Source organism: Pristiophorus japonicus, chromosome 13 (genome assembly GCF_044704955.1).
Source record: "Pristiophorus japonicus isolate sPriJap1 chromosome 13, sPriJap1.hap1, whole genome shotgun sequence".
Classification (NCBI taxonomy): Eukaryota; Metazoa; Chordata; class Chondrichthyes; family Pristiophoridae; genus Pristiophorus; species Pristiophorus japonicus.
The window spans coordinates 189,980,255-190,006,336 of record NC_091989.1 but is presented as its reverse complement, the minus strand read 5'-3'; the positions used below and the strand labels follow the sequence as shown (position 1 = coordinate 190,006,336).

The 26,082-nt window shown below is 52.8% G+C and overlaps 1 protein-coding gene across 1 annotated transcript in view; it reads left to right on the top strand.

The window, feature by feature from the left end:
* LOC139278990 (cadherin-11-like) overlaps positions 1-26,082 on the top strand; it is a 231,596-nt gene that overhangs the window by 186,084 nt on the left and 19,430 nt on the right. The window contains exons 9-10 of the mRNA XM_070898290.1: positions 9,959-10,080; positions 10,948-11,053. Coding sequence (XP_070754391.1) covers positions 9,959-10,080; positions 10,948-11,053 — 228 coding nt within the window. The remainder of the gene's footprint in view (positions 1-9,958; positions 10,081-10,947; positions 11,054-26,082) is intronic.

Sequence of the window (26,082 nt, the reverse complement as noted above, 5' to 3'; positions counted from 1 at the left end):
CACAGCTCACACCGCCACCCAGCTTAGTGTCATCTGCAAACTTGGAGATATTACTCTCAATTCCTTCATCTAAATCATTCATGTATATTGTAAATAGCTGGGGTCCCAGCACTGAGCCCTGCGGCACCCCACTAGTCACTGCCTGCCATTCTGGTCCGTTTATCCCGACTCTCTGCTTCCTGTCTGCCAACCACGTTCTCTATCCACGTCAGTACATTACCCCCAATACCATGTGCTTTGATTTTGCACACCAATCTCTTGTGTGGGACCTTGTCAACCTCACCACTACTGACCCTCCACCCCTACTGACCCCTCACCCCTACTGACCCCTCACCCCCGACTGACCCCTCACCCCCGACTGACCCTTCATGCCTACTGACCCTCCACCCCTACTGACCCCTCACCCCTACTGACTCTTCACCTCTACTGACCCCTCACCCCTACTAACCCTCCACCCCTACTGATCCTTCACCCCTACTGACCCCTCACCCCTACTGACCCTCCATTCCTACTGACCCCCCACCCCTACTGACCCATCACTCCTACTGACCCTCCACTCCTACTGACCCCTCACCCCTACTGACCCTGCACCCCTACTAACCCCTCACCCCTACTGACCCCTCACCCCTACTGACCCTTCACCCCTACTGACCCCTCACCCCTACTGACCCTCCACCCCCCCACTGACCCCTCACCCCTACTGACCCATCACAGCCCTACTGACCCTTCACCCCTCTACTGACCCCTCACCCCTACTGACCCTGCACCCCTACTGACCCCTCACCCCCACTGACCCCTCACCCCTACTGACCCATCACAGCCCTACTGACTCTTCACCCCTCTACTGACCCCTCAGCCCCCTACTGACCACTCACCCCCTACTGACCACTCAGCCCCGACTGACCCTTCACCCCTACTGACCCCTCACCTCGCTACTGACCCTTCACACTCCTTCCGCACTGGATCAACCAAACTGAAATGCTTCTGGCTCAACGCCACATTCTTTCTCGGGGTGCTGCCAATGCGGGCATTTATTGTCCGTCCATTAAGCTGTTTGATACAACTGAGCGGCTCACTGGATCACTTCAGAGGTCAGTCAAGACTCAACTACATTGGTGTGGGACTGGAATGACATCAGCTGTCAGCCGTGGCTCAGTGGGTAGTTCTTTCTCCCTCTCCTTCTCTTGTCTCTGAGTCAGAAGGTTGTGGGTTCAAATCCCAACCCAGGGAACTAAGCACAAAAAAATCCAGGCTGACACTCCCAGTGCAGTGCTGAGGGAGTGCCGCACTGTCGGAGGTGCCGTCTTTCGGATGAGACATTAAATCAAGGCCCCGTCTGATCTCTCAGGTGGATGTAAAAGATTCCATGGCGCTATTTTGAAGAAGAGCAGGGGAGTTCTCCCCGGTGTCCTGGGCCAATATTTATCCCTCAATCAAAATCACTAAAACAGATTATCTGATCACTATCACTTTACTGCGTGTGGGAGCTTGCTGTGCGCAGATTGCCTGCTGTGTTTCCCACATTGCAACAGTGACTACACTCCAAAAGTACTTCATTGGCTGTACAGCGCTTTGAGACGCCCGGTGATCATGAAAGGCGCTATATAAATGCAAGCCTTTCTTATGCCACGCAGCATTCTGGATCTCCCACACAGCTGTTTAAGGGGACAAGCCATGCATGCGCGTTATTTGGAAAGTGTCAAGTGCTCAAAAACAAGAAAAGAACAATGATCACAGACCAGGTAAGGGCGGCAGGTTTGCTTCCCTGAAGGAACATTAGTGAACCAGCTGGGCTTTCTGACAATCCGACAGCTTCATGCTCACTTTTACCGATATCAGTTCTTATTTCCAGATTTAAAAAATCTAGATTCAAAGTCTCAAAATGCCTTGGTGGGATTTGAACTCACGCTCTGTGGATTACTGGTCCGGTTATACAAACACCACTGTACCCCTGTAATGTACTTCTCTAGTACACGCACTACCCGAGCCCTCAGCAGTGAGTGGCACCGGGGTAAGTGGGACATGTTGGGAAAATGACTCTTATTTGTGGAGGAGAGCGTTATTTGTTGGTAATCGAGAGTGCCCGAGCTCGCACCCATCACCCCCTATGCTCATTGGCCTACCCATCCCAGACTGGCAACGCCTCAATTTTAAAACCACTCAAAACTTGTTTTCAAATCCCTCCGTGGCCTCACCCCTCCCTATCTCTGTAACCTCCGCCAGCTCCACAACCCCCTGAGATCTCTGCGCTCCTCCAATTCTGGCCTCGTGGGCATCCTCAATTTCCTTCGTTGCACCATCAGTGGCTGTGCCTTCAGCTGCCTGAGCCCTAAGCTCTGGAAGTTCCTCCCTAAACCTCTCTCCGCCTCACTACCACTCTCTCCTCCGACTTCTGTTGTTGTTTATATGTGTGGAGCATTTTTGACATAGAATCTTACAGCAGGAGGCCATTGGGCCCATCGAGCCTGTGCCGGCTCTGTGACAGAGCGATCCAATCAGTCCCACTCCCCCTGGTCTTGCCCCATTGCCCTGCAAATTATTCAAGTATTTATCCAATTTCCTGTTTGAAAGTCACTTGAATCTGCTCCCACCGCCCTTTCAGGCAGCGCGTTCCCAATCACAACAACTCGCTGCGTAAAAACATTCTCCCCTCTGGAAGTTTGGTCAAAGAGGTAAGCTTTAAGGAGCGCCTTCATAGAATCATAGAATCATAAAATCATAGAAATTTACGGCACGGAAGGAGGCCATTTCAGCCAATCGTGTCCGCGTCGGCTGACCAAGAGCTATCCAGCCTAATCCCACTTTCCAGCTCTCGGTCCGTAGCCCTCATTGTGTCTGATAATCGCTCCTGTGAAGTGTCTTGGGACATTTTACTGGCACTATATAGTTGTTGATGTTATCGCCACTGTGGGACTTTTGTCGATTATCTTCAATCTGTGCCCTCTGGTTACTGACCTTTCCGCCAGTGGAAGAGGTTTCTCCCAATCCACTCGAGTCCAAACTCTTCATAATGTTACAGAGTTCAAGGGCGTTGGGTGGAAATATTCGGTGTCTATGAACAGCTACGACTCGCAGTCGATGAATTCCTTGATCGTGTTTGCAATCTTTGCTTTTCTATTGTGGATGTACATTTATTGCTGGTACCAGAACTAGTGGAATGCAATTGATGAATGAAGCTCCCAGCGCAGCAGCAAACAATGTCAGGAGATGGATGGCTGGATCTGTATCGCTTTCAGCCATCTCCGCTGGAGATTGTTAACCCTTTGAGACCGTACAGGAACTCCTGTGAATTACGGCCAGTCGGACTGGTCCCTTGGGTAACTGTAATAGAGAGGTTGCACAGCAGGGAGAATAACAGGATACCGGAGAGTGAGTTACAGGCGGGAATCTAATCGAGGGGTTCGGGGGGTTTATATATAGAATAACAGATACCCGGGAGTGAGTTACAGGCGGGAATCTAATCGAGGGGTTCGGGGGTTTATATATAGAATAACAGATACCCGGGAGTGAGTTACAGGCTGGAATCTAATCGAGGGGTTTGGGGGGGTTTATATATAGAATAACAGTTTCCCGAGAGTGAGTTACAGGCTGGAACCGATCTGATGATTGGTTACCCTCCGATTATGTAAACTCTATCACTGTCCAGGGTGCAGGAATCATTCACTTCCCGCTGAGCTTGTTCCCACTCTTGCTGCCAAGCCTGTGCTGTTATGAATGGACACGGTGCCCTCTCAGAAGACCCATGCATTATCTGTGAAGCTGCTCGAGGCAATCACAGCCCATTGCAACAACTAATGCTTTGAGTGAATCCGACAATTGTAAAGCCTTTTTCTCCATGTCTCTGCTTTGCACCTGGAAGTGAGGTCAGATTGCATCCAAACTTTGAACCTCTCAACTTTCTTGTCTTGTTTTCTTTGCTGTCTACCTTTTTGTTGGTGTTAATTGAGTGGAAATCAGATAGCCAGGCAGTGACTAATTTTTTTATTTGTTCATGGGATGTGGGCCTAGTTGAGGGATAAATATTAGCTGTCCCCTGCTTCAAAACACAGAAGCACTGGAGGAGGTGTAGAATAGTGGGACCAGAAACACAAGATTACAGCTACCCTGCATCAGGGTGAGGACTCAGAAGAGTCCTGATAGAGCTTTTTAAAATGATGAATGGGTTGGACAGGGTGGCTGTGGACAGAATGTTTCCACTTGTGGTAGGATCCAAAACCAGGGAGTGGTGAGAGTGAGGGACACTACACAGGGAGTGGTGAGAGTGAGGGACACTACACAGGGAGTGGTGAGAGTGAGGGACACTCCACAGGGAGTGGTGAGAGTGAGGGACACTACACAGGGAGTGGTGAGAGTGAGGGACACTCCACAGGGAGTGGTGAGAGTAGTGAGGGGCACTACACAGGGAGTGGTGAGAGTGTGGGACACTACACAGGGAGTGGTGAGAGTGAGGGACACTCCACAGGGAGTGGTGAGAGTGAGGGGCACTACACAGGGAGTGGTGAGAGTGAGGGACACAGTGAGTGGTGAGAGTGAGGGACACTACTCAGGGAGTGGTGAGAGTGAGGGACACTACACAGGGAGTGGTGAGAGTGAGGGACACTACACAGGGAGTGGTGAGAGTGAGGGACACAGGGAGTGGTGAGAGTGAGGGACACTCCACAGGGAGTGGTGAGAGTGAGGGACACTACACAGGGAGTGGTGAGAGTGAGGGACACTCCACAGGGAGTGGTGAGAGTGGGGGACACTACACAGGGAGTGGTGAGAGTGTGGGACACTACACAGGGAGTGGTGAGAGTGAGGGACACTACACAGGGAGTGGTGAGAGTGAGGGACACTACACAGGGAGTGGTGAGAGTGAGGGACACTACACAGGGAGTGGTGAGAGTGAGGGACACTACACAGGGAGTGGTGAGAATGTGGGACACTACACAGGGAGTGGTGAGAGTGAGGGACACTCCACAGGGAGTGGTGAGAGTGAGGGGCACTACACAGGGAGTGGTGAGAGTGAGGGACACAGTGAGTGGTGAGAGTGAGGGACACTACACAGGGAGTGGTGAGAGTGAGGGACACTACACAGGGAGTGGTGAGAGTGAGGGACACAGGGAGTGGTGAGAGTGAGGGACACTCCACAGGGAGTGGTGAGAGTGAGGGACACTACACAGGGAGTGGTGAGAGTGAGGGACACTCCACAGGGAGTGGTGAGAGTGAGGGACACAGGGAGTGGTGAGAGTGAGGGACACTACACAGGGAGTGGTGAGAGTGAGGGACACAGGGAGTGGTGAGAGTGAGGGACACTCCACAGGGAGTGGTGAGAGTGAGGGACACAGGGAGTGGTGAGAGTGAGGGACACTCCACAGGGAGTGGTGAGAGTGAGGGACACTACACAGGGAGTGGTGAGAGTGGGGGACACTACACAGGGAGTGGTGAGAGTGAGGGACACAGGGAGTGGTGAGAGTGAGGGACACTCCACAGGGAGTGGTGAGAGTGGGGGACACTACACAGGGAGCGGTGAGAGTGAGGGACACAGTGAGTGGTGAGAGTGAGGGACACTACACAGGGAGTGGTGAGAGTGAGGGACACAGTGAGTGGTGAGAGTGAGGGACACTACACAGGGAGTGGTGAGAGTGAGGGACACAGTGAGTGGTGAGAGTGAGGGACACAGGGAGTGGTGAGAGTGAGGGACACTACACAGGGAGGGGTGAGAGTGAGGGACACTACACAGGGAGTGGTGAGAGTGAGGGACACTACACAGGGAGTGGTGAGAGTGAGGGACACTAATAGGGGGTGGTTGAGGCGAATCGCTTGGATGTTTTCAAAAGGAAACTAGATGTGTACATGAGAGCAAAGGGAATAAAAAGATACGCTGAGAGGCTGAGATAAGACAGATAGAATGGGGGCAGACGCGTGTGGAGCATAAACACCAGCACAGACTAGATGGGCCGAATGGTCTGATATTGTGCAGCTGTATTCTCCCCACATGGACTTTCTAGACGGGGTTACTGGACTGTGATCAGGGGTTGCAGTTAGGGTCAGCTCCCTGGTTGGACGTATTTCTGGAGGTTTCATCACATGATAGCCCCGCCCCCACACTCCCACCATTGGTCGTCCGACATGCCAATTCTCTAAATGCACCGCCTTCCTGTAAAAGAGTGTACAGTGAACAGACGCAGTATTTTATGGGATGATTCTTGACTGCCCCGTGTCCTAACTCGCACCGAGTCCCGCTCACCCATCACCCCCTGTGCTCACTGCCCCGTGTCCTAACTCACACCCAGTCCCACTCACACATCACCCCCTGTGCTCACTGCCCCGTGTCCTAACTCGCACCGAGTCCCGCTCACCCATCACCCCCTGTGCTCACTGCCCCGTGTCCTAACTCGCACCGAGTCCCACTCACCCATCACCCCCTGTGCTCACTGCCCCGTGTCCTAACTCACACCCAGTCCCGCTCACCCATCACCCCCTGTGCTCACTGCCCCGTGTCCTAACTCGCACCCAGTCCCACTCACCCATCACCCCCTGTGCTCACTGCCCCGTGTCCTAACTCGCACCCAGTCCCACTCACCCATCACCCCCTGTGCTCACTGCCCCGTGTCCTAACTCACACCGAGTCCCACTCACCCATCACCCCCTGTGCTCACTGCCCCGTGTCCTAACTCACACCCAGTCCCGCTCACCCATCACCCCCTGTGCTCACTGCCCCGTGTCCTAACTCGCACCAAGTCCCACTCACCCATCACCCCCTGTGCTCACTGCCCCGTGTCCTAACTCGCACCCAGTCCCACTCACCCATCACCCCCTGTGCTCACTGCCCCCGTGTCCTAACTCGCATCGAGTCCCGCTCACCCATCACCCCCTGTGCTCACTGCCCCGTGTCCTAACTCACACCAAGTCCCACTCACCCATCACCCCCTGTGCTCACTGCCCCGTGTCCTAACTCATACCGAGTCCCACTCACCCATCCACCCCCTGTGCTCACTGCCCCGTGTCCTAACTCGCACCGAGTCCCGCTCACCCATCACCCCCTGTGCTCACTGCCCCGTCTCCTAACTCGCACCGAGTCCCACTCACCCATCACCCCCTGTGCTCACTGCCCCTTGTCCTAACTCGTACCAAGTCCCGCTCACCCATCACCTCCTGTGCTCGCTGACCTACATTGGCTCCCGGTTAAGCAACATCTCGATTTCAAAATTCTCATCCTTGTTTTCAATTCCCTCCATGGCCCTCGCCCCTCCCTATCTGTGTAATCTCCTCCAGCCCCACAACCCCCCGAGATGTCTGTGCTCCTCTAATTCTGCCCTCCTGAGCATCCCTGATTATAATCGCTCCACCATCGGTGGCCGTGCCTTCTGTTGCCTGGGCCCCAAACTCTGGAACTCCCTCCCTAAACCTCTCCGCCTCTCTACCTCTTTCCTCCTTCAGTACACTCCTGAAAACCTCCCTCTTTGACCGATCTTTTGGTCACCTGCCCTAATTTCTCCTTATGCGGCTCGGTGTCACATTGTTTTATCTGATAATACCCTGTGAAGCGCCCTGGGATGTTTCACTCCGCTACATAAATACAAGTTGTTGTTGTTGTCAGAACAATTTTTGCATCTTTAATAGTTTTGCAACTAATCGATGAAAGTGCTCAAAGAAAAATTAAAATATACAGAATAACTTTGAATGGCCCGATGATTTGTCTCCCGGGGTTTTGCTCACTGCATGTCCTGGGCATTAATCTTTTAATTCCTGGAGACTTCAGACCAATCCACGAGGAGAGAGAGGTAGAGAGGCGGAGAGGTTAAGGGAGGGAGTTCCAGCGCTTGGGGCCCAGGCAACAGAAGACACGGCCACCGATGGTGGAGCGATTATAATCAGGGATGGTCAGGAGAGCAGAATTAGAGGAGCGCAGAGATCTTGGGGGGTTGTGGGGCTGGAGGAGGTACTCTTTCTTAGGTGGTCCCTCGTATCGAGGATGACTTGCTTCTACATCAAAAAGGGATGAGTTCACAGGTGTTTCAATGAAGGACCTGACATTCCAGATCCCGAGCTACATGTTGAAGAGTGGAAGATGCCTGTGCGTGGATTTTTTTAACGTGGGGTGACCGTTGCACACCAGCCACCACACGGGCTTGACAGAGCTAGGTCTTGGTCCAGTGGCAAGGGTTAACCAGGACAACTGGAGGCCAGCTCTCTGCACGGACCCAGTGCGCAGTAGTGGGACATTTGGAAAAGCATAATTCAATCAAGCAGAGTCAGCATGGATTTATGAAGGGGAAGTCATCTTTGACAAATTTGCTGGAGTTCTTTGAGGATGTAACGAACAGGATGGATAAAGGGGAACCAGTGGATGTGGTGTATTTGGATTTCCAGAAGGCATTTGACAAGGTGTCACATAAAAGGTTACTGCACAAGATAAAAGTTCACAGGGTTGGGAGTAATATATTAGCATGGATAGAGGATTGGCTAACGAACAGAAAACAGAGAGTAAATCGGTCATTTTCCGGTTGGCAACCAGTAACTAGTGGGGTGTGGTCCTTCATCCAAGTCATTAATGTAGATTGTAAATAATTGGAAGAGATTACAGAGATAGGGAGGGGCAAGGCCATGGAGGGAATTGCAAACAAGGATGAGACTTTTGAAATCGAGGCGTTAGAGACCCCAGTTGGAGTCCTGGCCAGTCTGGGCCTCTCCTGTGTTAGTTGCGGCCAGGTGCAGCACCCTACAGGTGAGCCCAGCAGACTCGGCACAGATTGAGGGTCCATCCCGGGAGATTGCAGGTTCATTGCTTCAGCCGCTCACAGGGGAAACCCACTGTTGGAACTTTTATCTGAAATCAAGAAAAAAGGTGATTGAACTCCCAGAAGATTCCTGGGAATTATTTTTCACGCGGTTTGAGTGATGAAGAAAGACTTCACGGCATCCCAAAGTGCTTTGCAGCCAATGAAGTACAGGCACTGTCGTAATGTGGGAAACTCAGCAGTCAGCGTGCGCACAGCAAGATCCCGCAAACCTTCTTCTGAGGCAGTCCCTCAGAGTCGAAGGTGACAAACAGCAATGTGATAATGACTGGATATACTGTGCTTAGTGTCCATGAAACTACCGGATTGTCATAACAACCCATCGGGTTCACTGATGCCCTTTAGGGAAGGAAATCTGCCGTCCTTACCCGGTCTGGCCGATATGTGACTCCAGACCCACAGCGATGTGGTTGACACTTAACTGCCCCCAGAGTCGGCCCAGCGAGACACTCAGTCTAGGGCAATAATTGATGGGCAATAAATGCTGGCCTTGCCAGTGACACTCACATCCTGTGAATGAACAAAAACGCTGTTCTTGTGCTGTGCCTTACAGATTTACTTCAGCGCAGTCTAACTTGCAAGCATTTAATTCTGATTACAGGGTAACTTTGCCAAGTTGAACTTGCTCCCCACAAGAGCAGTCAAGGACTGTTCTTGTTCAGCTTCCAGTACCTCATCCAATTTTAAATAAAATTTGACTTAATTCATCCCATTTTTCAGTTGCTGCACCTGTTGTGGTTGTCACAAAACTGCCGAGCTCATCGCTGGAGAAGTTGTGTCCAAATCTCATTAAGGATGGAGTTGTAGGGTCAGCGACTGTACATGTTGCAAGCTGATGTTTATAAGTGTAAAGCTTAATTGCAAGCAGCTCTTAGTAGATTGGAAATCCATTGCAAAAACTCACTTGCAGCACCATTCCTGCCAGGGGACAGGTCGATGTGCACTGACTGAATCTCAGCACCTTGCCAGAGCTGCTTCCCCCACCGACCATCCTTCGCTCTGTCAGACTGGCATTGCCAGTTGGTACTGACGTTCGTGCCAGCCTCTGAATCGTGCAGGTAGTGGCTCCAGTTACCCAGGTTTGTTTCAGTGAACTAACCTTGGTTTGAAGTTAGCTCTTTCCTGCCCGAGCACACCGTTTACTCATTATTAAATCTAACCTGTACTCTCCACAGATAACCAAATTCACACTTCCCGTGCTCAAGTAGCCATCAAAATCCAGGACATCAATGACAACGCACCAGAGTTTGCAGAGCCCTACGAAGTGGATATGTGCGAAAATGCAAATACGGGAAAGGTGGGTACCATTGAGTACATTATTTTAAAATTTGTTCCCGGGATGTGGGCATCGCTGGCAAGACCGGCATTTATTGCCCATCCCTAATTGCCCCTTGAGAAGGTGGTGGTGAGCCGCCTTCTTGAGCCGCTGCAGTCCGTGTGGTGAAGGTGCTCCCACAGTGCTGTTAGGGAGGGAGTTCCAGGATTGTGACCCAGCGACGATGAAGGAACGGCCGATATATTTCCAAGTCAGGATGGTGTGTGACTGGGAGGGGAACGTGGAGGTGGTGGTGTTCCCATGCGCCTGCTGCCCTTGTCCTTCTAGGTGGTAGAGGTCACGGGTTTGGGAGGTGCTGCCGAAGAAGCCTTGGCGAGTTGCTGCAGTGCATCTTGTAGATGGTACACACTGCAGCCAGGGGGCGCCGGTGGTGGAGGGAGTGAGTGTTGAAGGTGGGGGAGGAAGTGAGTGTTGAAGGTGGGGGATGGGGGGCCAATCAAACAGGCTGCTTTGTCCTGGATGGTGTCGAGCTTCTCGAGTGTTGTTGGAGCTGCACCATCCAGGGAAGTGGAGAGTGTTCCATCACACTCCTGACTTGTGCCTTGTATTTGGGTTGGATTTCACAGGCTCGTTCAGTGATTCAGAAAGTTTGGAAGATGTGTAGACAGGACGCGTGGGATAATGAAGTCTTAACGGTTTCCAAACTAACTCCTATGGAACTGTTTGCAGGTTGCCTATATTATGTTGGTTGCTATCGTGACCATCCAATCTATAGGCCAAGATTAAAGGTCACACATAAATTTCCTTCAGAATGGGAATAGCCAGTGTTCATTGATCCCTATTTCTGAGTGTTGATTAGACATTAACTTTCTGGTTCCCTTATTTCAGCTCATCCAGACGATTAAGGCTGTCGACAAGGATGACAGCGCAAATGGTCCCAGGATGACTTTCAGCATAGCTCCGAATCCAAATTTCACAATAATACAGAACACAGGTATGGTGTTAAGCTTTCAGACGCTCTGCGTGTATTGATATAGTGTCCTTAATGTAGCGAAATGTCCCAAGGCAGGACCGTTATCAAACATAATTTGACACCGAACTACAGAAGGAGATATTTGAACAGTTGACCAAAGGCTTGGTCACAGAGGAGCATCTCTTAAGGAGCACACAGATAGATAGATTTTTTTAACCAATAAGGGAATTAAGGGTTATGGGGAGCGGGTGGGTAAGTGGAGCTGAGTCCACGGCCAGATCAGTCATGATCTTGTTGAATGGCGGAGCAGGCTCAAGGGGCTAGATGCCCTACTCCTGTTCCTAATTCTTATGTTCTTATGTTCTTATGTTCACATTCAAGGAGGAAGGAGAGGCAGAGAGGTGGAGAGAATTAGAAAGGGAATTTTAGAGCTTGGGGCCCATGCAACAGAAGGCACGGCCACCGATGGTGGAATGATGGAAATTGGGGATGAATATGAGACCAGTTTTAAAGGAGCACAGACAAGTTGTGGGGCTGGAGGAGATTGCAGAGATAGAGAGGGGCGAGGGCCATGGAGGGATCTGAAAACAAAGATGAGATTTAGAAATCGAGGTGTTGCCCGACCAAGAGCCAATATAGGTCGGCGAGCACAGGGGGTGATGGGTGAGCGGGACTCGGTGCGAGTTAGGACACGGGGCAGTGAGCACAGGGCTTGATGTGTGAGTGGGTCTTGGTGTGAGTTAGGACACGGGGCAGTGAGCACAGGGGGTGATGGGTGAGCGGGACTCGGTGCGAGTTAGGACACGGGTCAGTGAGCGCAGGGGGTGATGGGTGAGCGGGACTCGGTGTGAGTTAGGACACGGGGCAGTGAGCACAGGGGGTGATGGGTGAGTGGGACTCGGTGCGAGTTAGGACATGGGGCACAGGGGGTGATGGGTGAGTAGGACTGGGTGTGAGTTAGGACATGGGGCAGTGAGCACAGGGGGTGATGGGTGAGTAGGACTCGGTGCGAGTTAGGACACGGGGCAGTGAGCACAGGGGGTGATGGATGAATAGGACTCGGTGCGAGTTAGGACACGGGGCAGTGAGCACAGGGAGTGATGGGTGAATGGGACTTGGTGAGAGTTGGGACACGGGGCAGTGAGCACAGGGAGTGATGGGTGAATGGGACTTGGTGAGAGTTGGGACACGGGGCAGCCAAGTTGTTTCTCTTGTATTGTGATCAGTTTATTAAAAATATGTAATTTGAATTGTTTCCTATTCCAGTTGGTGTCATTACTTTAACCCCTGAGTAGGAACTACACAGAGTGACGGAGGGCAAGGGGGGGCGGAGGCGGTGAGGAGGGGAGGAGGGCGGGGGGGGAGGGGCGGTGAGGGGCGGTGAAGGGGCGGGGCGGGAGGGCGGGGGGGAGGGGCGGTGAGGAGGGGCGGAGGCGGTGAGGAGGGGCGGAGGCGGTGAGGAGGGGCGGAGGCGGTGAGGAGGGGCGGAGGCGGTGAAGAGGGGCGGAGGGAAGTGAGGAGGGGCGGAGGGGCGGTGATGGGGCGGGGGGAGGGGCGGTGAGGGGGCGGGGCGGTGAGGGGGCGGGGGGGAGGGGCGGTGAGGGGGCGGGGGGAGGGGCGGTGAGGGGGCGGGGGGAGAGGGGCGGTGAGGGGGCGGGGCGGGAGGGGTGGTGAGGGGGCGGGGCAGGAGGGCGGGTGGGGGAGGGGCGGTGAGGGGGCGGGGGGGAGGGGCGGTGAGGGGGCGGTGCGGGAGGGCAGGGTAAAATATCATTGGTCGGGGAGCATGCGGGCAATATTGTGTCGGCCAACCCATGACTTTTGCTTTGTGCCTGTCTCTCTCCTCCTCCTCCTCTCTCCACCCTTCCCTCCCCTCCCTCTCCACACCATCTCCACCTCCCTTCTCTATCCAGGCCTCTCCCTTCCATTTCTCCTCCCTCCCCATCCTCTGAGCTAGCTCTCTCGCCTCTTAGTCAGAAGGTTGTGAGTTCAAGTCCCACTCCAGCGACTTGAGCACAAAATCTAGACCGGCATCCCCCAATGCAGTGCTGATGGAGTGCCGCACTGTCGGAGGGGCAGTACTGAGGGAGTGCTGCACTGACGGAGGGTCATTACTGAGGGAGTGCTGCACTGTCGGAGGGGCAGTACTGAGGGACCGCCACACTGTCGGAGGGGCAGTACTGAGGGAGTGCTGCACTGTCGGAGGGGCAGTGTTGAGTGAGTGCCGCACTGTCGGAGGGGCAGTACTGTGGAAGTGCCGCACTGTCGGAGGGACAGTACTGAGGGAGTGCTGCACTGTCGGAGGAGCAGTACTGAGGGAGTGCTGCACTGTCGGAGGGGCGGTAATGAAGGAGTGCTGCACTGTCGGAGGGGCAGTACTGACGGAGTGCTGCACTGTCGGAGGGTCATTACTGAGGGAGTGCTGCACTGTCGGAGGGGCAGTACTGAGGGACCGCCACACTGTCGGAGGGGCAGTACTGAGGGAGTGCTGCACTGTCGGAGGGGCAGTGCTGAGGGAGTGCCGAACTGTCGGAGGGGCAGTACTGTGGAAGTGCCGCACTGTCGGTGGGGCAGTACTGAGGGAGTGCTGCATTGTCGGAGGGGCAGTACTGAGGGAGTGCTGCACTGTCGGAGGAGCAGTACTGAAGGAGTGCTGCACTGTCGGAGGGGCATTGCTGAGGGAGTGCCGTACTGTCGGTGGGGCAGTATTGAGGGAGTGCTGCATTGTCGGAGGGGCAGTACTGAGGGAGTGCTGCATTGTCGGAGGGGCAGTACTGAGGGAGTGCTGCACTGTCGGAGGGGCAGTACTGAGGGAGTGCTGCACTGTCGGAGGGGCAGTACTGAGGGAGTGCTGCACTGTCGGAGGGGCAGTATTGAGGGAGTGCTGCACTGTTGGAGGTGCCGTCTTTCAGGTAAGGTACTAAGTTGAAGGCCTGTCTGCCTGTTCAGGTGGACGCCAAAGGCCCCTATGGCACGACTTAAGGAAAGGGATCCTTCTTCAGAGCTGGAGCCAACCCGAACCCAAACCTGAGTTCTAAGGATGCGTTCCATACCTGAAACCTCGACGTGTTTCCCTTAACACGTGCTGCCCGACCCACTGAGAGCTTCCGGCATTTTCTGATTTGCAATCAGATTTCCAGCATCTCCAGAATTTTCCTTTATTTTTCTCCCCAATAATTGATGAAATTGTTATTGATCACATTTGCTGTTTCTGGGATCTTGCTGTGTGAAAATTGGCTGCTTTGTTTCGCGACATAATAGCAGTGACTGCACTTCAAAATAACTGTAATGGATGGGATGTGAGGCCCTTCGGCACGGCCTGAGCAGACGATAAAGCCTGTATGAATGCGTTTGTTCTGTTGGTTTGCATGTGAGACTGGACAATGAGTGTGGCCGCCTTTTCTCAGCCTGGGATATTATACCTGGATCACTCCCATCTTTACCCATCAGCCACACACCCATGGTCCACTAGGGACCTCATGATAGCAATCAGAGAGGGCAACCTTGGCCAATCTGGACCAGGAGTCTGGGAGCATTGGGGTTTTGTTACCGGACCAGTAACCCAGAGACCTGGAATAATGAACACCGAGTTCAAATCCCACCACGGCAACTGGGGAATTTACAGTTCAGTTTATTAATAAACCTGGAAAAATAAAGCTAGTATCAGTAACGGTGACCATGAAACTACCGGATTGTCGTAAAAACCCATCTGGTTCACTAATGCCCTTCAGAGAAGGAAATCTGCCGCCCTTACCCGGTCTGGCCGATATGTGACTCCAGACCCACAGCGATGTGGTTGACTCTAAACTGCCCTGTAATGGCCCAGCGAGACACTCCGTTGTAAGCTGGCTCTCGAGGGCAATAATTGATGGGCAATAAATGCCGGCCTTGCCAGCAACGCCCACATCCCATGAACGAATAAATAAAACAATCTAACTCCCACATTGCCCTAGAAACGGGCTACTCAGTCCAACAGGTACATATCGGTGCTTATGTTCCAAACAAACCTCATCTTACTCCATCGACATATTCCCTTCGCCCTCATGTACTGTCCAGTTTCCCCTGAAATACATCTCGGCTATTGGCCTCAACCGCTCCCTGTGGCAGCGAGTTCCACATTCTCACCATTCTCTGGGTGAAGAAGTTGATCCTGACTTCGCTGTTGGTTTTATAAGTGGCTATCTTATATTTATGGCCCCTAATTGTGGTCTCCCCACAAGCAGAAACATCTTATGTATGTCTACACTATCGAACCCCTTTATAATTAGTTCATCTCCTCAGTCTTCCCTTCCCTCAATCAAAGAGCCCCACTCTGTTCAGTCTTTGCTGAAAGTTACACCCTCAGGAACAATGTGATGGACTGTAAACATTGCCCTGGATGGGACCATCTATCTCAGTACAGACTGCGGGGTGGGGCTTCCCGGACTGTAGGGCTCAATCGCACACAGATCAGTAGGTTCACCATCGATCGGCCTTCTCAGGCAGGTTAGAGGGCAACCATTTCTCACCTCACTCTCGGGTTCCCTGCTGCTGTTCCACCTCTCAGTGACCTCGGTGATCACTGCCTCCAATCACTCGGGATTGCTACCAGTGCCACGTGCTAGTCAGAGTAGGAATCGCAGGATAGCTCAGATGAATACGTGGCTTGAGCAGTGGTGCAGAAGGGAGGGATTCAAATTCCTGGGACATTGGAGCCGATTCTGGGGGAGGTGGGACCAGTACAAACTGGACGGTCTGCACCTGGGCAGGACCGGAACCAATGTCCTACGGGGAGTGTTTGCCAGTGGTGCTGAGGAGGGGTTAAACTAATATGGCACTGGGATGGGAACCAATGCAGGGAGACAGAGGGAAACAAAATTGAGACAGAAGCAAAAGACAGAAAGAAGATGAGTAAAAGTGGAGGACAGAGAAACCCAAGGCAAAAAACAAAAAGGGCCACTTTGCAGCAAAATTCGAAAGGGTCAAAGTGTGTTAAAAAGGCAAGCCTGAAGGCTCTGTGCCTCAATGCGAGGAGTATTCGGGATAAGGTGGAAGAATTAATTGTGCAGACAGCAGTGAATGGATACGATGTGTTTGGCATCACGGAGATATAGCTCCAGGGTGACCAAGGCTGGGAACTCAACATACAAGGATATTCAACATTTAGGAAGAATAGACAGAAAGGAAAAGGAGGCGGGGTGGCATTGCTGGTTAAAGAGGAAATTAATGCAATTGTAAGGAAAGACATTAGCTTGGATGATGTGGAATCGGTATGGGTGGAGCTACGGAATACCAAGGGGCAGAAAACGCTAGTGGGAGTTGTGTACAGACCTCCAAACAGTAGTAGTGATGTTGGGGAGGGCATCAAACAGGAAATTAGGGGAGCATGCAATAAAGGTGCAGCAGTTATAATGGGTGACTTTAATATGCACATAGATTGGGCGAACCAAACTGGAAACAATACGGTGGAGGAGGATTTCCTGGAATGCATAAGGAATGGTTTTCTAGACCAATATGTCGAGGAACCAACTAGGGGTGAGGCCATCTTAGACTGGGTGTTATGTAATGAGAGAGGATTAATTAGCAATCTCATTGTGCGAGGCCCCTTGGGGAAGAGTGACCATAATATGGTGGAATTCTGCATTAGGATGGAGAATGAAACAGTTAATTCAGAGACCATGGTCCAGGACTTAAAGAAGGGTAACTTTGAAGGTATGAGGCGTGAATTGGCTAGGATAGATTAGCGAATGATACTTAAGGGGTTGACAGTGGATGGGCAATGGCAGACATTTAGAGACCGCATGGATGAACTACAACAATTGTACATCCCTGTCTGGCGTAAAAATAAAAAAGGGAAGGTGGCTCAACCGTGGCTATCAAGGGAAATCAGGGATAGTATTAAAGCCAAGGAAGTGGCATACAAATTGGCCAGATATAGCAGTAAACCCGGGGACTGGGAGAAATTTAGAACTTAGCAGAGGAGGACAAAGGGTTTGATTAGGGCAGGGAAAATAGAGTACGAGAGGAAGCTTGCAGGGAACATTAAGGCGGACTGCAAAAGTTTCTATAGATATGTAAAGAGAAAAAGGTTAGTAAAGACAAATGTTGGTCCCCTGCAGTCAGAATCAGGGGAAGTCATAACTGGGAACAAAGAAATGGCAGACCAATTGAACAAGCACTTTGGTTCGGTATTCACTAAGGAGGACACAAACAACCTTTCAGAGAGAAAGGGGTCAGAGGGTCTAGTAAGAACGAGGAACTGAGGGAAATCCTTATTAGCCGGGAAATTGTGTTGGGGAAATTGATGGGATTGAAGGCCGATAAATCCCCAGGGCCTCATGGACTGCATCCCAGAGTACTTAAGGAGGTGGCCTTGGAAATAGCGGATGCATTGACAGTCATTTTCCAACATTCCATACATTCTGGATCAGTTCCTATCGAGTGGAGGGTAGCCAATGTAACCCCACTTTTTAAAAAAGGAGGGAGAGAGAAAACAGGGAATTATCGACTGGTCAGCCTGACATCGGTAGTGGGTAAAATGATGGAATCAATTATTAAGGACGTCATAGCAGCACATTTGGAAAGAGGTGACATGATAGGTCCAAGTCAGCATGGATTTGTGAAAGGGAAATCATGCTTGACAAATCTTCTGGAATTTTTTGAGGATGTTTCCAGTAGAGTGGACAAGGGAGAACCAGTTGATATGGTGTATTTGGACTTTCAGAAGGCTTTCAACAAGGTCCCACACAAGAGATTTAAGTGCAAAGTTAAAGCATATGGGATTGGGGGTAGTGTGCTGACGTGGATTGAGAACTGGTTGTCAGACAGGAAGCAAAGAGTAGGAGTAAATGGATACTTTTTAGAATGGCAGACAGTGACTAGTGGGGTACCGCAAGGTTCTGTGCTGGGGCCTCAGCTGTTTACATTGTACAATAATGATTTAGACGAGGGGATTAAATGTAATATCTCCAAATTTGCTGATGACACTAAGTTGGGTGGCAGTGTGAGCTGCGAGGAGGATGCTATGAGGCTGCAGAGTGACTTGGATAGGTTAGATGAGTGGGCAAATACATGGCAGATGAAGTATAATGTGGATAAATGTGAGGTTATCCACTTTTGTGGTAAAAACAGAGAGACAGACTATTATCTGAATGGTGACAGATTAGGAAAAGGGGAGGTGCAACGAGACCTGGGTGTCATGGTACATCAGTCATTGAAGGTTGGCATGCAGGTACAGCAGGTGGTTAAGAAAGCAAATGGCATGTTGGCCTTCATAGCGAGGGGATTTGAGTACAGGGGCAGGGAGGTGATGCTACAGTTGTACAGGGCCTTGGTGAGGCCACACCTGGAGTATTGTGTACAGTTTTGGTCTCCTAACTTGAGGAAGGACATTCTTGCTATTGAGGGAGTGCAACGAAGGTTCACCAGACTGATTCCCGGGATGGCGGGACTGACATATCAAGAAAGACTGGATCAACTGGGCTTGTATTCACTGGAGTTCAGAAGAATGAGAGGGGATCTCATAGAAACGTTTAGAATTCTGACGGGTTTAGACAGGTTAGATGCAGGAAGAATGTTCCCAATGTTGGGGAAGTCCAGAACCAGGGGTCACAGTCTAAGGATAAGGGGTAAGCCATTTAGGACCGAGATGAGGAGAAACTTCTTCACCCAGAGAGTGGTGAACCTGTGGAATTCTCTACCACAGAAAGTAGTTGAGGCCAATTCACTAAATATATTTAAAAAGGAGTTAGATGTAGTCCTTATTACTAGGGGGATCAAAGGATATGGCGAGAAAGCAGGAATGGGGTACTGAAGTTGCCTGTTGAGCCATGAACTCATTGAATGGCGGTGCAGGCTCGAAGGGCCGAATGGCCTACTCCTGCACCTATTTTCTCTGTTTCCATGTTTCTATACAGGGATTCATTAGACAAGTGATTGGGAGCGAACAGGATCGTAATGATGCTGATTTGGACTCATCAGCGTCACGGTAATTTAAAGAGTAGGTTCCCAATCAATGTGAAGCAATCAAGACAATAGGACCTGAGAGATCGCCCTGTTTTTTGTGAGGTAGTTATCAGCGTGATGCGAATGCAGGAAGTCAGAACGGAGGAGTCTGCAGAGAAAGCTGATAGAGATAGGCAGGCACCAGGCACGTCAATTTGACGAGCTTTAGATTAAAAGCCGCTGTGGCTCAGTGGGTAACACACTTGGCTCTGGGTCATGGAGGTTGTGGGTACATATCCCACTCCAGGGACTTGAGCACAAAAATCTAGGCTGACGCTCCCAGTACAGCGCTGAGGGAGTGCTGCACTGTCAGAAGTGCCGTCTTTCGGATGAGACACTAAACTGAGGCCCTGTCTGCTCTCTCAGGTGGACATAAAAAATCCCAGGGCGCTATTTTGAAGAAGAGCAGGGGCGTTCTCCCCGGTGTCCTGGGGCCAATATTTATCCCTCAATTGACATCACTAAAACAAGTTATCTGGTCATTATCACATTGCTGTTTGTGGGAGCTTGCTGTGCGCAAATTAGCTGCCACGTTTCCCACATTACAACAGTGACTACACTCCAAAAAGTACTTCATTGGGTGTAAAGCGCTTTGAGATATCCAGAGGTCACGAAAGGCACTATATAAATGCAAGTCTTTCTTTTCTTTTAAAAATGACAGCCCCATTTGTTCGTTTACCAGCCCAATCGAAACCCAACCATATCGTACCCTGGGGTGCGTGCCTTCGAGACTGTGCTGCTTACCCCAGACACCGGCCGATCGATGAGCGTCGTAAAGGGGTTGATTATAGCGAGACTCGCTGAGCTCGACAGAGCGAGACTTTGGCTCAGTGGTAGTGGTCCCGCCTCCGGGTCAGAAGGTGGCGGGTTCACATCCCGCTCCGGACCATCCCGATGGAGGGGAGGCTCCGGACCGTCCCGGGGAATGAGGACCCACTCCGGACTGACCCGGTGAGTGAGGACACGCTCCGGACTGTCCCGGGAGAGGGGAGAGTTGCCTTGCACCGTCCCGGAGAGGGGGGAGTGAGGACCCGCTCCGGACTGTCCCGGGGAGCGGGTAGGGGAGTGAGGACCCGCTCCGGACTGTCCCAGGGAGGGGGGAGTGAGGACCCACTCAGGACTGTCCCGGTGAGTGAGGACACGCTCCGGACTGTCCCGGGGAGGGGGGAGGGGAGACTCGCTCCGGACTGTCCCGGGGACCGGGGAGGGGGTAGGGGAGTGAGGACCCGCTCCGGACTGTCCCGGTGAGTGAGGACACGCTCCGGACTGTCCCGGGGAGGGGGGAGGGGAGACTCGCTCCGGACTGTCTCGGTGAGTGAGGACACGTTCCGGACTGTCCCGGGGACAGGGGAGGGGAGACTCGCTCCGGACTGTCCCGGTGAATGAGGACTCGTTCCGGACTGTCCCGGGGAGGGGGGAGGGGAGACTCGCTCCGGACTGTCCCAGTGAGTGAGGACACGCTCCGGATTGTCCCGGGGAGGGGGGAGGGGGGAGGGGAGACTCGCTCCGGACTGTCCCGGGGAGGGGGTAGGGGAGTGAGGACGCTCCAGACTGTCCCGGTGAGTGAGGACACACTCCGGACTGTCCCGGGGAGGGGGGAGGGGAGACTCGCTCTGGACTGTCTCGGTGAGTGAGGACACGTTCCGGACTGTCCCGGGGACAGGGGAGGGGAGACTCGCTCCGGACTGTCCTGGTGAATGAGGACTCGTTCCGGACTGTCCCGGGGAGGGGGGAGGGGAGACTCGCTCCGGACTGTCCCGGGGAGGGGGGAGGGGAGACTCGCTCCGGACTGTCCTGGTGAATGAGGACTCGTTCCGGACTGTACCGGGGACAGGGGAGGGGAGACTCGCTCCGGACTGTCCCGGTGAATGAGGACTCGTTCCGGACTGTCCCGGGGAGGGGGGAGGGGAGACTCGCTCCGGACTGTCCCGGGGAGGGGGGAGGGGAGACTCGCTCCGGACTGTCCTGGTGAATGAGGACTCGTTCCGGACTGTACCGGGGAGGGGGGAGGGGAGACTCGCTCCGGACTGTCCCAGTGAGTGAGGACATGCTCCGGACTGTGGGGGGGAGGAGAGACTCGCTCCGGACTGTCCCAGTGAGTGAGGACACGCTTCGGACTGTACCGGGGAGGGGAGACTCGCTCCGGACTGTCCCGGTGAGTGAGGACATGCTCCGGACTGTGGGGGGGAGGAGAGACTCGCTCCGGACTGTCCCGGTGAGTGATGACTCGCTCCGGGGAGGGGGGAGGGGAGACTTGCTCCGGACTGTCCCGTTGAGTGAGGACATGCTCCGGACTGTACCGGGGAGGGGGGAGGGGAGACTCGCTCCGGACTGTCCCGGTGAGTGAGGACACGCTCCGGACTGTCCCGGGGAGGGGGGAGGGGAGACTCGCTCCGGACTGTCCCAGGGAGGGGAGACTCACTCCGGACTATCCCGGTTAGTGAGGGACTCGCTCCGGACTGTCCCGGGGAGGGGGGAGGGGAGACTCGCCGGGACTGTCCCGGTGAGTGAGGACTCGCTCCGGACTGTCCCAGGGAGGGGGGAGGGGAGACTCGCTCCGGACTGTCCCGGGGAGGGGGTAGGGGAGTGAGGACACTCCGGACTGTCCCGGTGAGTGAGGATACGCTCCGGACTGTCCCGGGGAGGGGGGAGGGGAGACTCGCTCCGGACTGTCCCGGGGAGGGGGTAGGGGAGTGAGGACACTCCGGACTGTCCCGGTGAGTGAGGACACGCTCCGGACTGTCCCGGGGAGGGGGGAGGGGAGACTCGCTCCGGACTGTCTCGGTGAGTGAGGACACGTTCCGGACTGTCCCGGGGACAGGGGAGGGGAGACTCGCTCCGGACTGTCCCGGTGAATGAGGACTCGTTCCGGACTGTCCCGGGGAGGGGGGAGGGGAGACTCGCTCCGGACTGTCCTGGTGAATGAGGACTCGTTCCGGACTGTACCGGGGAGGGGGGAGGGGAGACTCGCTCCGGACTGTCCCAGTGAGTGAGGACACGCTCCGGACTGTACCGGGGAGGGGGGAGGGGAGACTCGCTCCGGACTGTCCCGGTGAGTGAGGACATGCTCCGGACTGTGGGGGGGAGGGGAGACTCGCTCTGGACTGTCCCGGTGAGTGAGGACACGCTCTGGACTGTCCCAGGGAGGGGGGAGGGGAGACTCGCTCCGGACTGTCCCGGTGAGTGAGGACTCGCTCCGGACTGTCCCGGGGACAGGGGAGGGGAGACTCGCTCCGGACTGTCCCGGGGACAGGGGAGGGGGTACCCACCTGGATCTCTGGGTTGACTTGCAGTTTAATACTTGGTCCGGTGGGTGTGAGTGACTCCTCTCTTATCGTCAAACCCTCCTCCCCTCCCCCCCACTATCAGCCGGGATAGAGGTGGTTACACCCCAGGAGAGGAACATTCAGATTGTGAGAATGTCAATCAGCCTGATAAACCTCGCACCATTCTCTCCAGGGGAAGGATGGGAAAACAGCAGCTGAGCTAGGTGGACTAGGAAGCTTCTCGGGTCAATCCCTGAAACGTGTTGAGTTTGTTGAGAAAAGTTGCGACACAGATTAACAAGGTCAGAAAAAAACAAACAAGGAACTAGGGTTTATTTCTCGAGGGACAGAATTGAAAAGTAGGGAAGTTATACTAAACCTGTATCAAACCTTGGAGCACTGCGTACAGTTCTGATCACCATATTATCAAAAGGATATAGAGGCACTGGAGATTGTGCAAGAGATGATTTACAAGGATGATACTAGAATTGCGAGGGTATACATATCAGGAAATGAGAAATTAGCTGGGTCTCTTTTCGCTTGAAAAGGGAACACTGAGGGGTGATCTCATAGAGGTCTTTAAAATCATGAAAGGTACCACAGGGAGTGGTTGAGGTGAATAGTATCGATGCATTTAAGGGGAGGCTGGATAAACATATGGGGAAGAAGGGAATCGAGGGTTATACTGATAGAGTTAGATGAGGAAAGACGGGAGGAGGCTCGAGTGGAGCATAAACGCCGGCCTGGACTGGTTGGGCTGAATGGCCTGTTTCTGGGCCGTATATCCGATGTGATCCTGTGTAATACCGGCTCAGGCAGAAGATGGCCAGCTACAGTGACCTCAGTGCTCCTGAAGAGAAGCAACATTCCCCCGCCCTGTTCCTGATCACCATCCCATGATCCCTGTCGATAAAGGAGTGAAGGGAAGTGGAGCTGAGTCCATGATCGGATCAGCCATGATCTTATTGAATGGTGGAGCAGGCTCGAGGGGCCGTATGGCCGACTCCTGCTCCTAATTCTTATGTTCCAATGTTCTAAGAGGTGGATGTGAGCTGGTCACTCTTTGTGTATGACCTGCCGATATACTATACTTCCATGATCATCATATCCCTACCCTGTTCCTGCAGTATCTCTGCAGAAACCTATCTCTATTCTGTAACTATACAATCCCTTCTGTCCCGTGATCCTATCCTATTCCAACTGCTCCCTCTACCGCCGATCCCATATACTCTGTTCTCTGACTATCCCATATCTTCTCCCCTGTGTCTATCCCACCTCCTCCCTTTACCCTGTGCCTACCCCATATCCCACATCCCTTGCCCTGCTCCGGGTCCCTCTACCTTCCCCCTCAGCACGCTCCCTCAGTACTGCCCCTCCGACAGTGCGGCACTCCCTCAGTACTGCCCCTCCGACAGTGCGGCGCTCCCTCAGTACTGCCCCTCCGACAGTGCAGCGCTCCCTCAGTACTGCCCCTCCGACAGTGCAGCACTCCCTCAGTACTGCCCCTCCGACAGTGCAGCACTCCCTCAGTACTGCCCCTCCGACAGTGCGCCGCTCCCTCAGTACTCCCCTCTGACAGTACGGCGCTCCCTCAGTACTGCCCCTCTGACAGTGCGGCGCTCTCTCAGTACTGCCCCTCCGACAGTGCAGCATTCTCTCAGTACTGCCCCTCCGACAGTGCAGCATTCCCTCAGTACTGCCCCTCCGACAGTGCAGCAGTCCCTCAGTACTGCACCAGTGTCCAGTGCCCGAGGGCCTTCGCAAAGCTTTACTCTCCAAAATCATCACTAAACTCTGACAAACTTGCAGTTCTAACTGTCCCCATTCTGAACATTAATAGCTACACAAGGAGATGACATATCATCGTGTGTCAGAATGATGGCATTTTCTGCTCTTATTAAGGAGCTTATTGCATTCTACATGTTGTACGACTGGAGATCACATTGGACATGGAAGCTGAGAGTTAATGAGATGCCTTCACACTGTGTGAGATTCATTCAGCTCCTCCTCCTCTTGAATATTTATGTATATGCTTTATAACACGTTAATATAATCGTGAAAGAAAAATAGCTGTGTAAGTACATTTAAAGAAGAGAATCAGTTCATGTGAAACGCGACTCCTGTGTGATGGACTGACCATGCTGGAGGAACAAGAGTAGATGAGGGTTTTGTCGGGGGTTTTCCAGGGACAGTGGAGTTTGCCTGTAACAGGGACAAGCTACAAAGATGAATCTTGGTTTGAGGAATTTTGTGTGTGTGTTTTAAGGAAGGTTAATGAAGGTGAACATGTTCTCTCTGGCAAGGAAAAGACTTTGATATGATCGAGTTGAGGTTTTTAGAGATTACACTAAAGCCGATCTGGGGAAATTATGCGCTAAGATTCAGGAGGTGGCGGGCGCGTGGTTAAAATCGCCCCGGGCTCTGGCCTGTCCCAAAGCCGCCACAATCGCGACATCTGTGATTTTAACCCGCTTTCCTGAGCAGGCAGCAAGGACACCTGCCCGGAGCCAACAGGGTCCTTCTTTACACGGGCATGGTGTGGCCCAGTGACATCACTGAGAACCGACTGTAATTTTAACTCAGGCCTGAGCGGGGAATCCACCCGCAGTTAAAACTGGAGCTTTGAAGGGTTCGAATACCAGGGCAACACAAGTTATAAAATGATTACATAGAATATTACATCGATTTTACAGCAATAAAATGGTCCGTTTGGCCCAAATGGCCCGTGCCGGAGATTATGCTCCACACGAGCCTCCTCCCACTCTGCGTCATCTCACCCTGTCTGCATATCCCTCTATTCCTTTCTCATCTCGCTTCCCCTTTAGTAAGGGGGGAATTTCGAGTGTCGGGGATTGGGAACATTTTCACCTAAAGTGTAACAGAATCGTGGAATAATCTACACACATCCCAACGGACACTGAACAAATGAACATTGCCTCCAAAAGATGATGATGATCGGGATGTGTTTAGAGGCCATGTGTATTTTGTCTGTGTTTGTGGTAGCAAATCTATGCGCAACCAACTCGGTTGAAAATCCCCAGCACTCTGCTCTGCAACGGACCTTGCGACTCACTTTAATAAGAACATAAGAAATAGGAGCAGGAGTCGGCCATTCGGCCCCTCGAGCCTGCTCCGCCATTCAATAAGATCACGGCTGATCTTCGACCTCAACTCCACTTTCCCGTCCAATCTCTATGTAGCGTTACTGAGCAACCCCACAACACCCTGGCCCACGGTCCTGGTGATCGCCTGCTGCAGTACAACATCATCGTGGGCCATAGGGCTGATCGTGGGTCTGGCAGCATTGAACCGACTACCCGTCAGTCACACTACGCCGGTGGGACTCTCTCAACGTGATTTCCAGCCTCGGCCCACGAGTTGAGTTGCTAATGCAATCTGACGCACCAAATTGCTCCTTTATGAATGTGGTTTCTGTAACATTCCAATGGTATGTCCCTCGCTAAAGCTGGAATTCCAATATCGCAGCAATGTGGGGGATGGGGGAACACGAGAAGCCATCAATCCAAGAGCAACTGGAGTGTTTATCCAAGGAGACCACCCACTTATAATGGTTACTTCCAATCCCTGTGACCCGTAACCAATGGATTTAGACACTTACTGACACACCCACCAATTCATTATACCTGCCGTCTGATTAATGACTTTGGGCAGACAGTTGTTAACCTCGCTGTCACGCCATAGAAGACTTTGGTTAATGTTTCAGGGTTTTAGCTCAGAACGTCCTCACCTACATTACGGTTTAATGCTCATTGAGTGGAAACTCCACACCCCAGCCTGTAATAG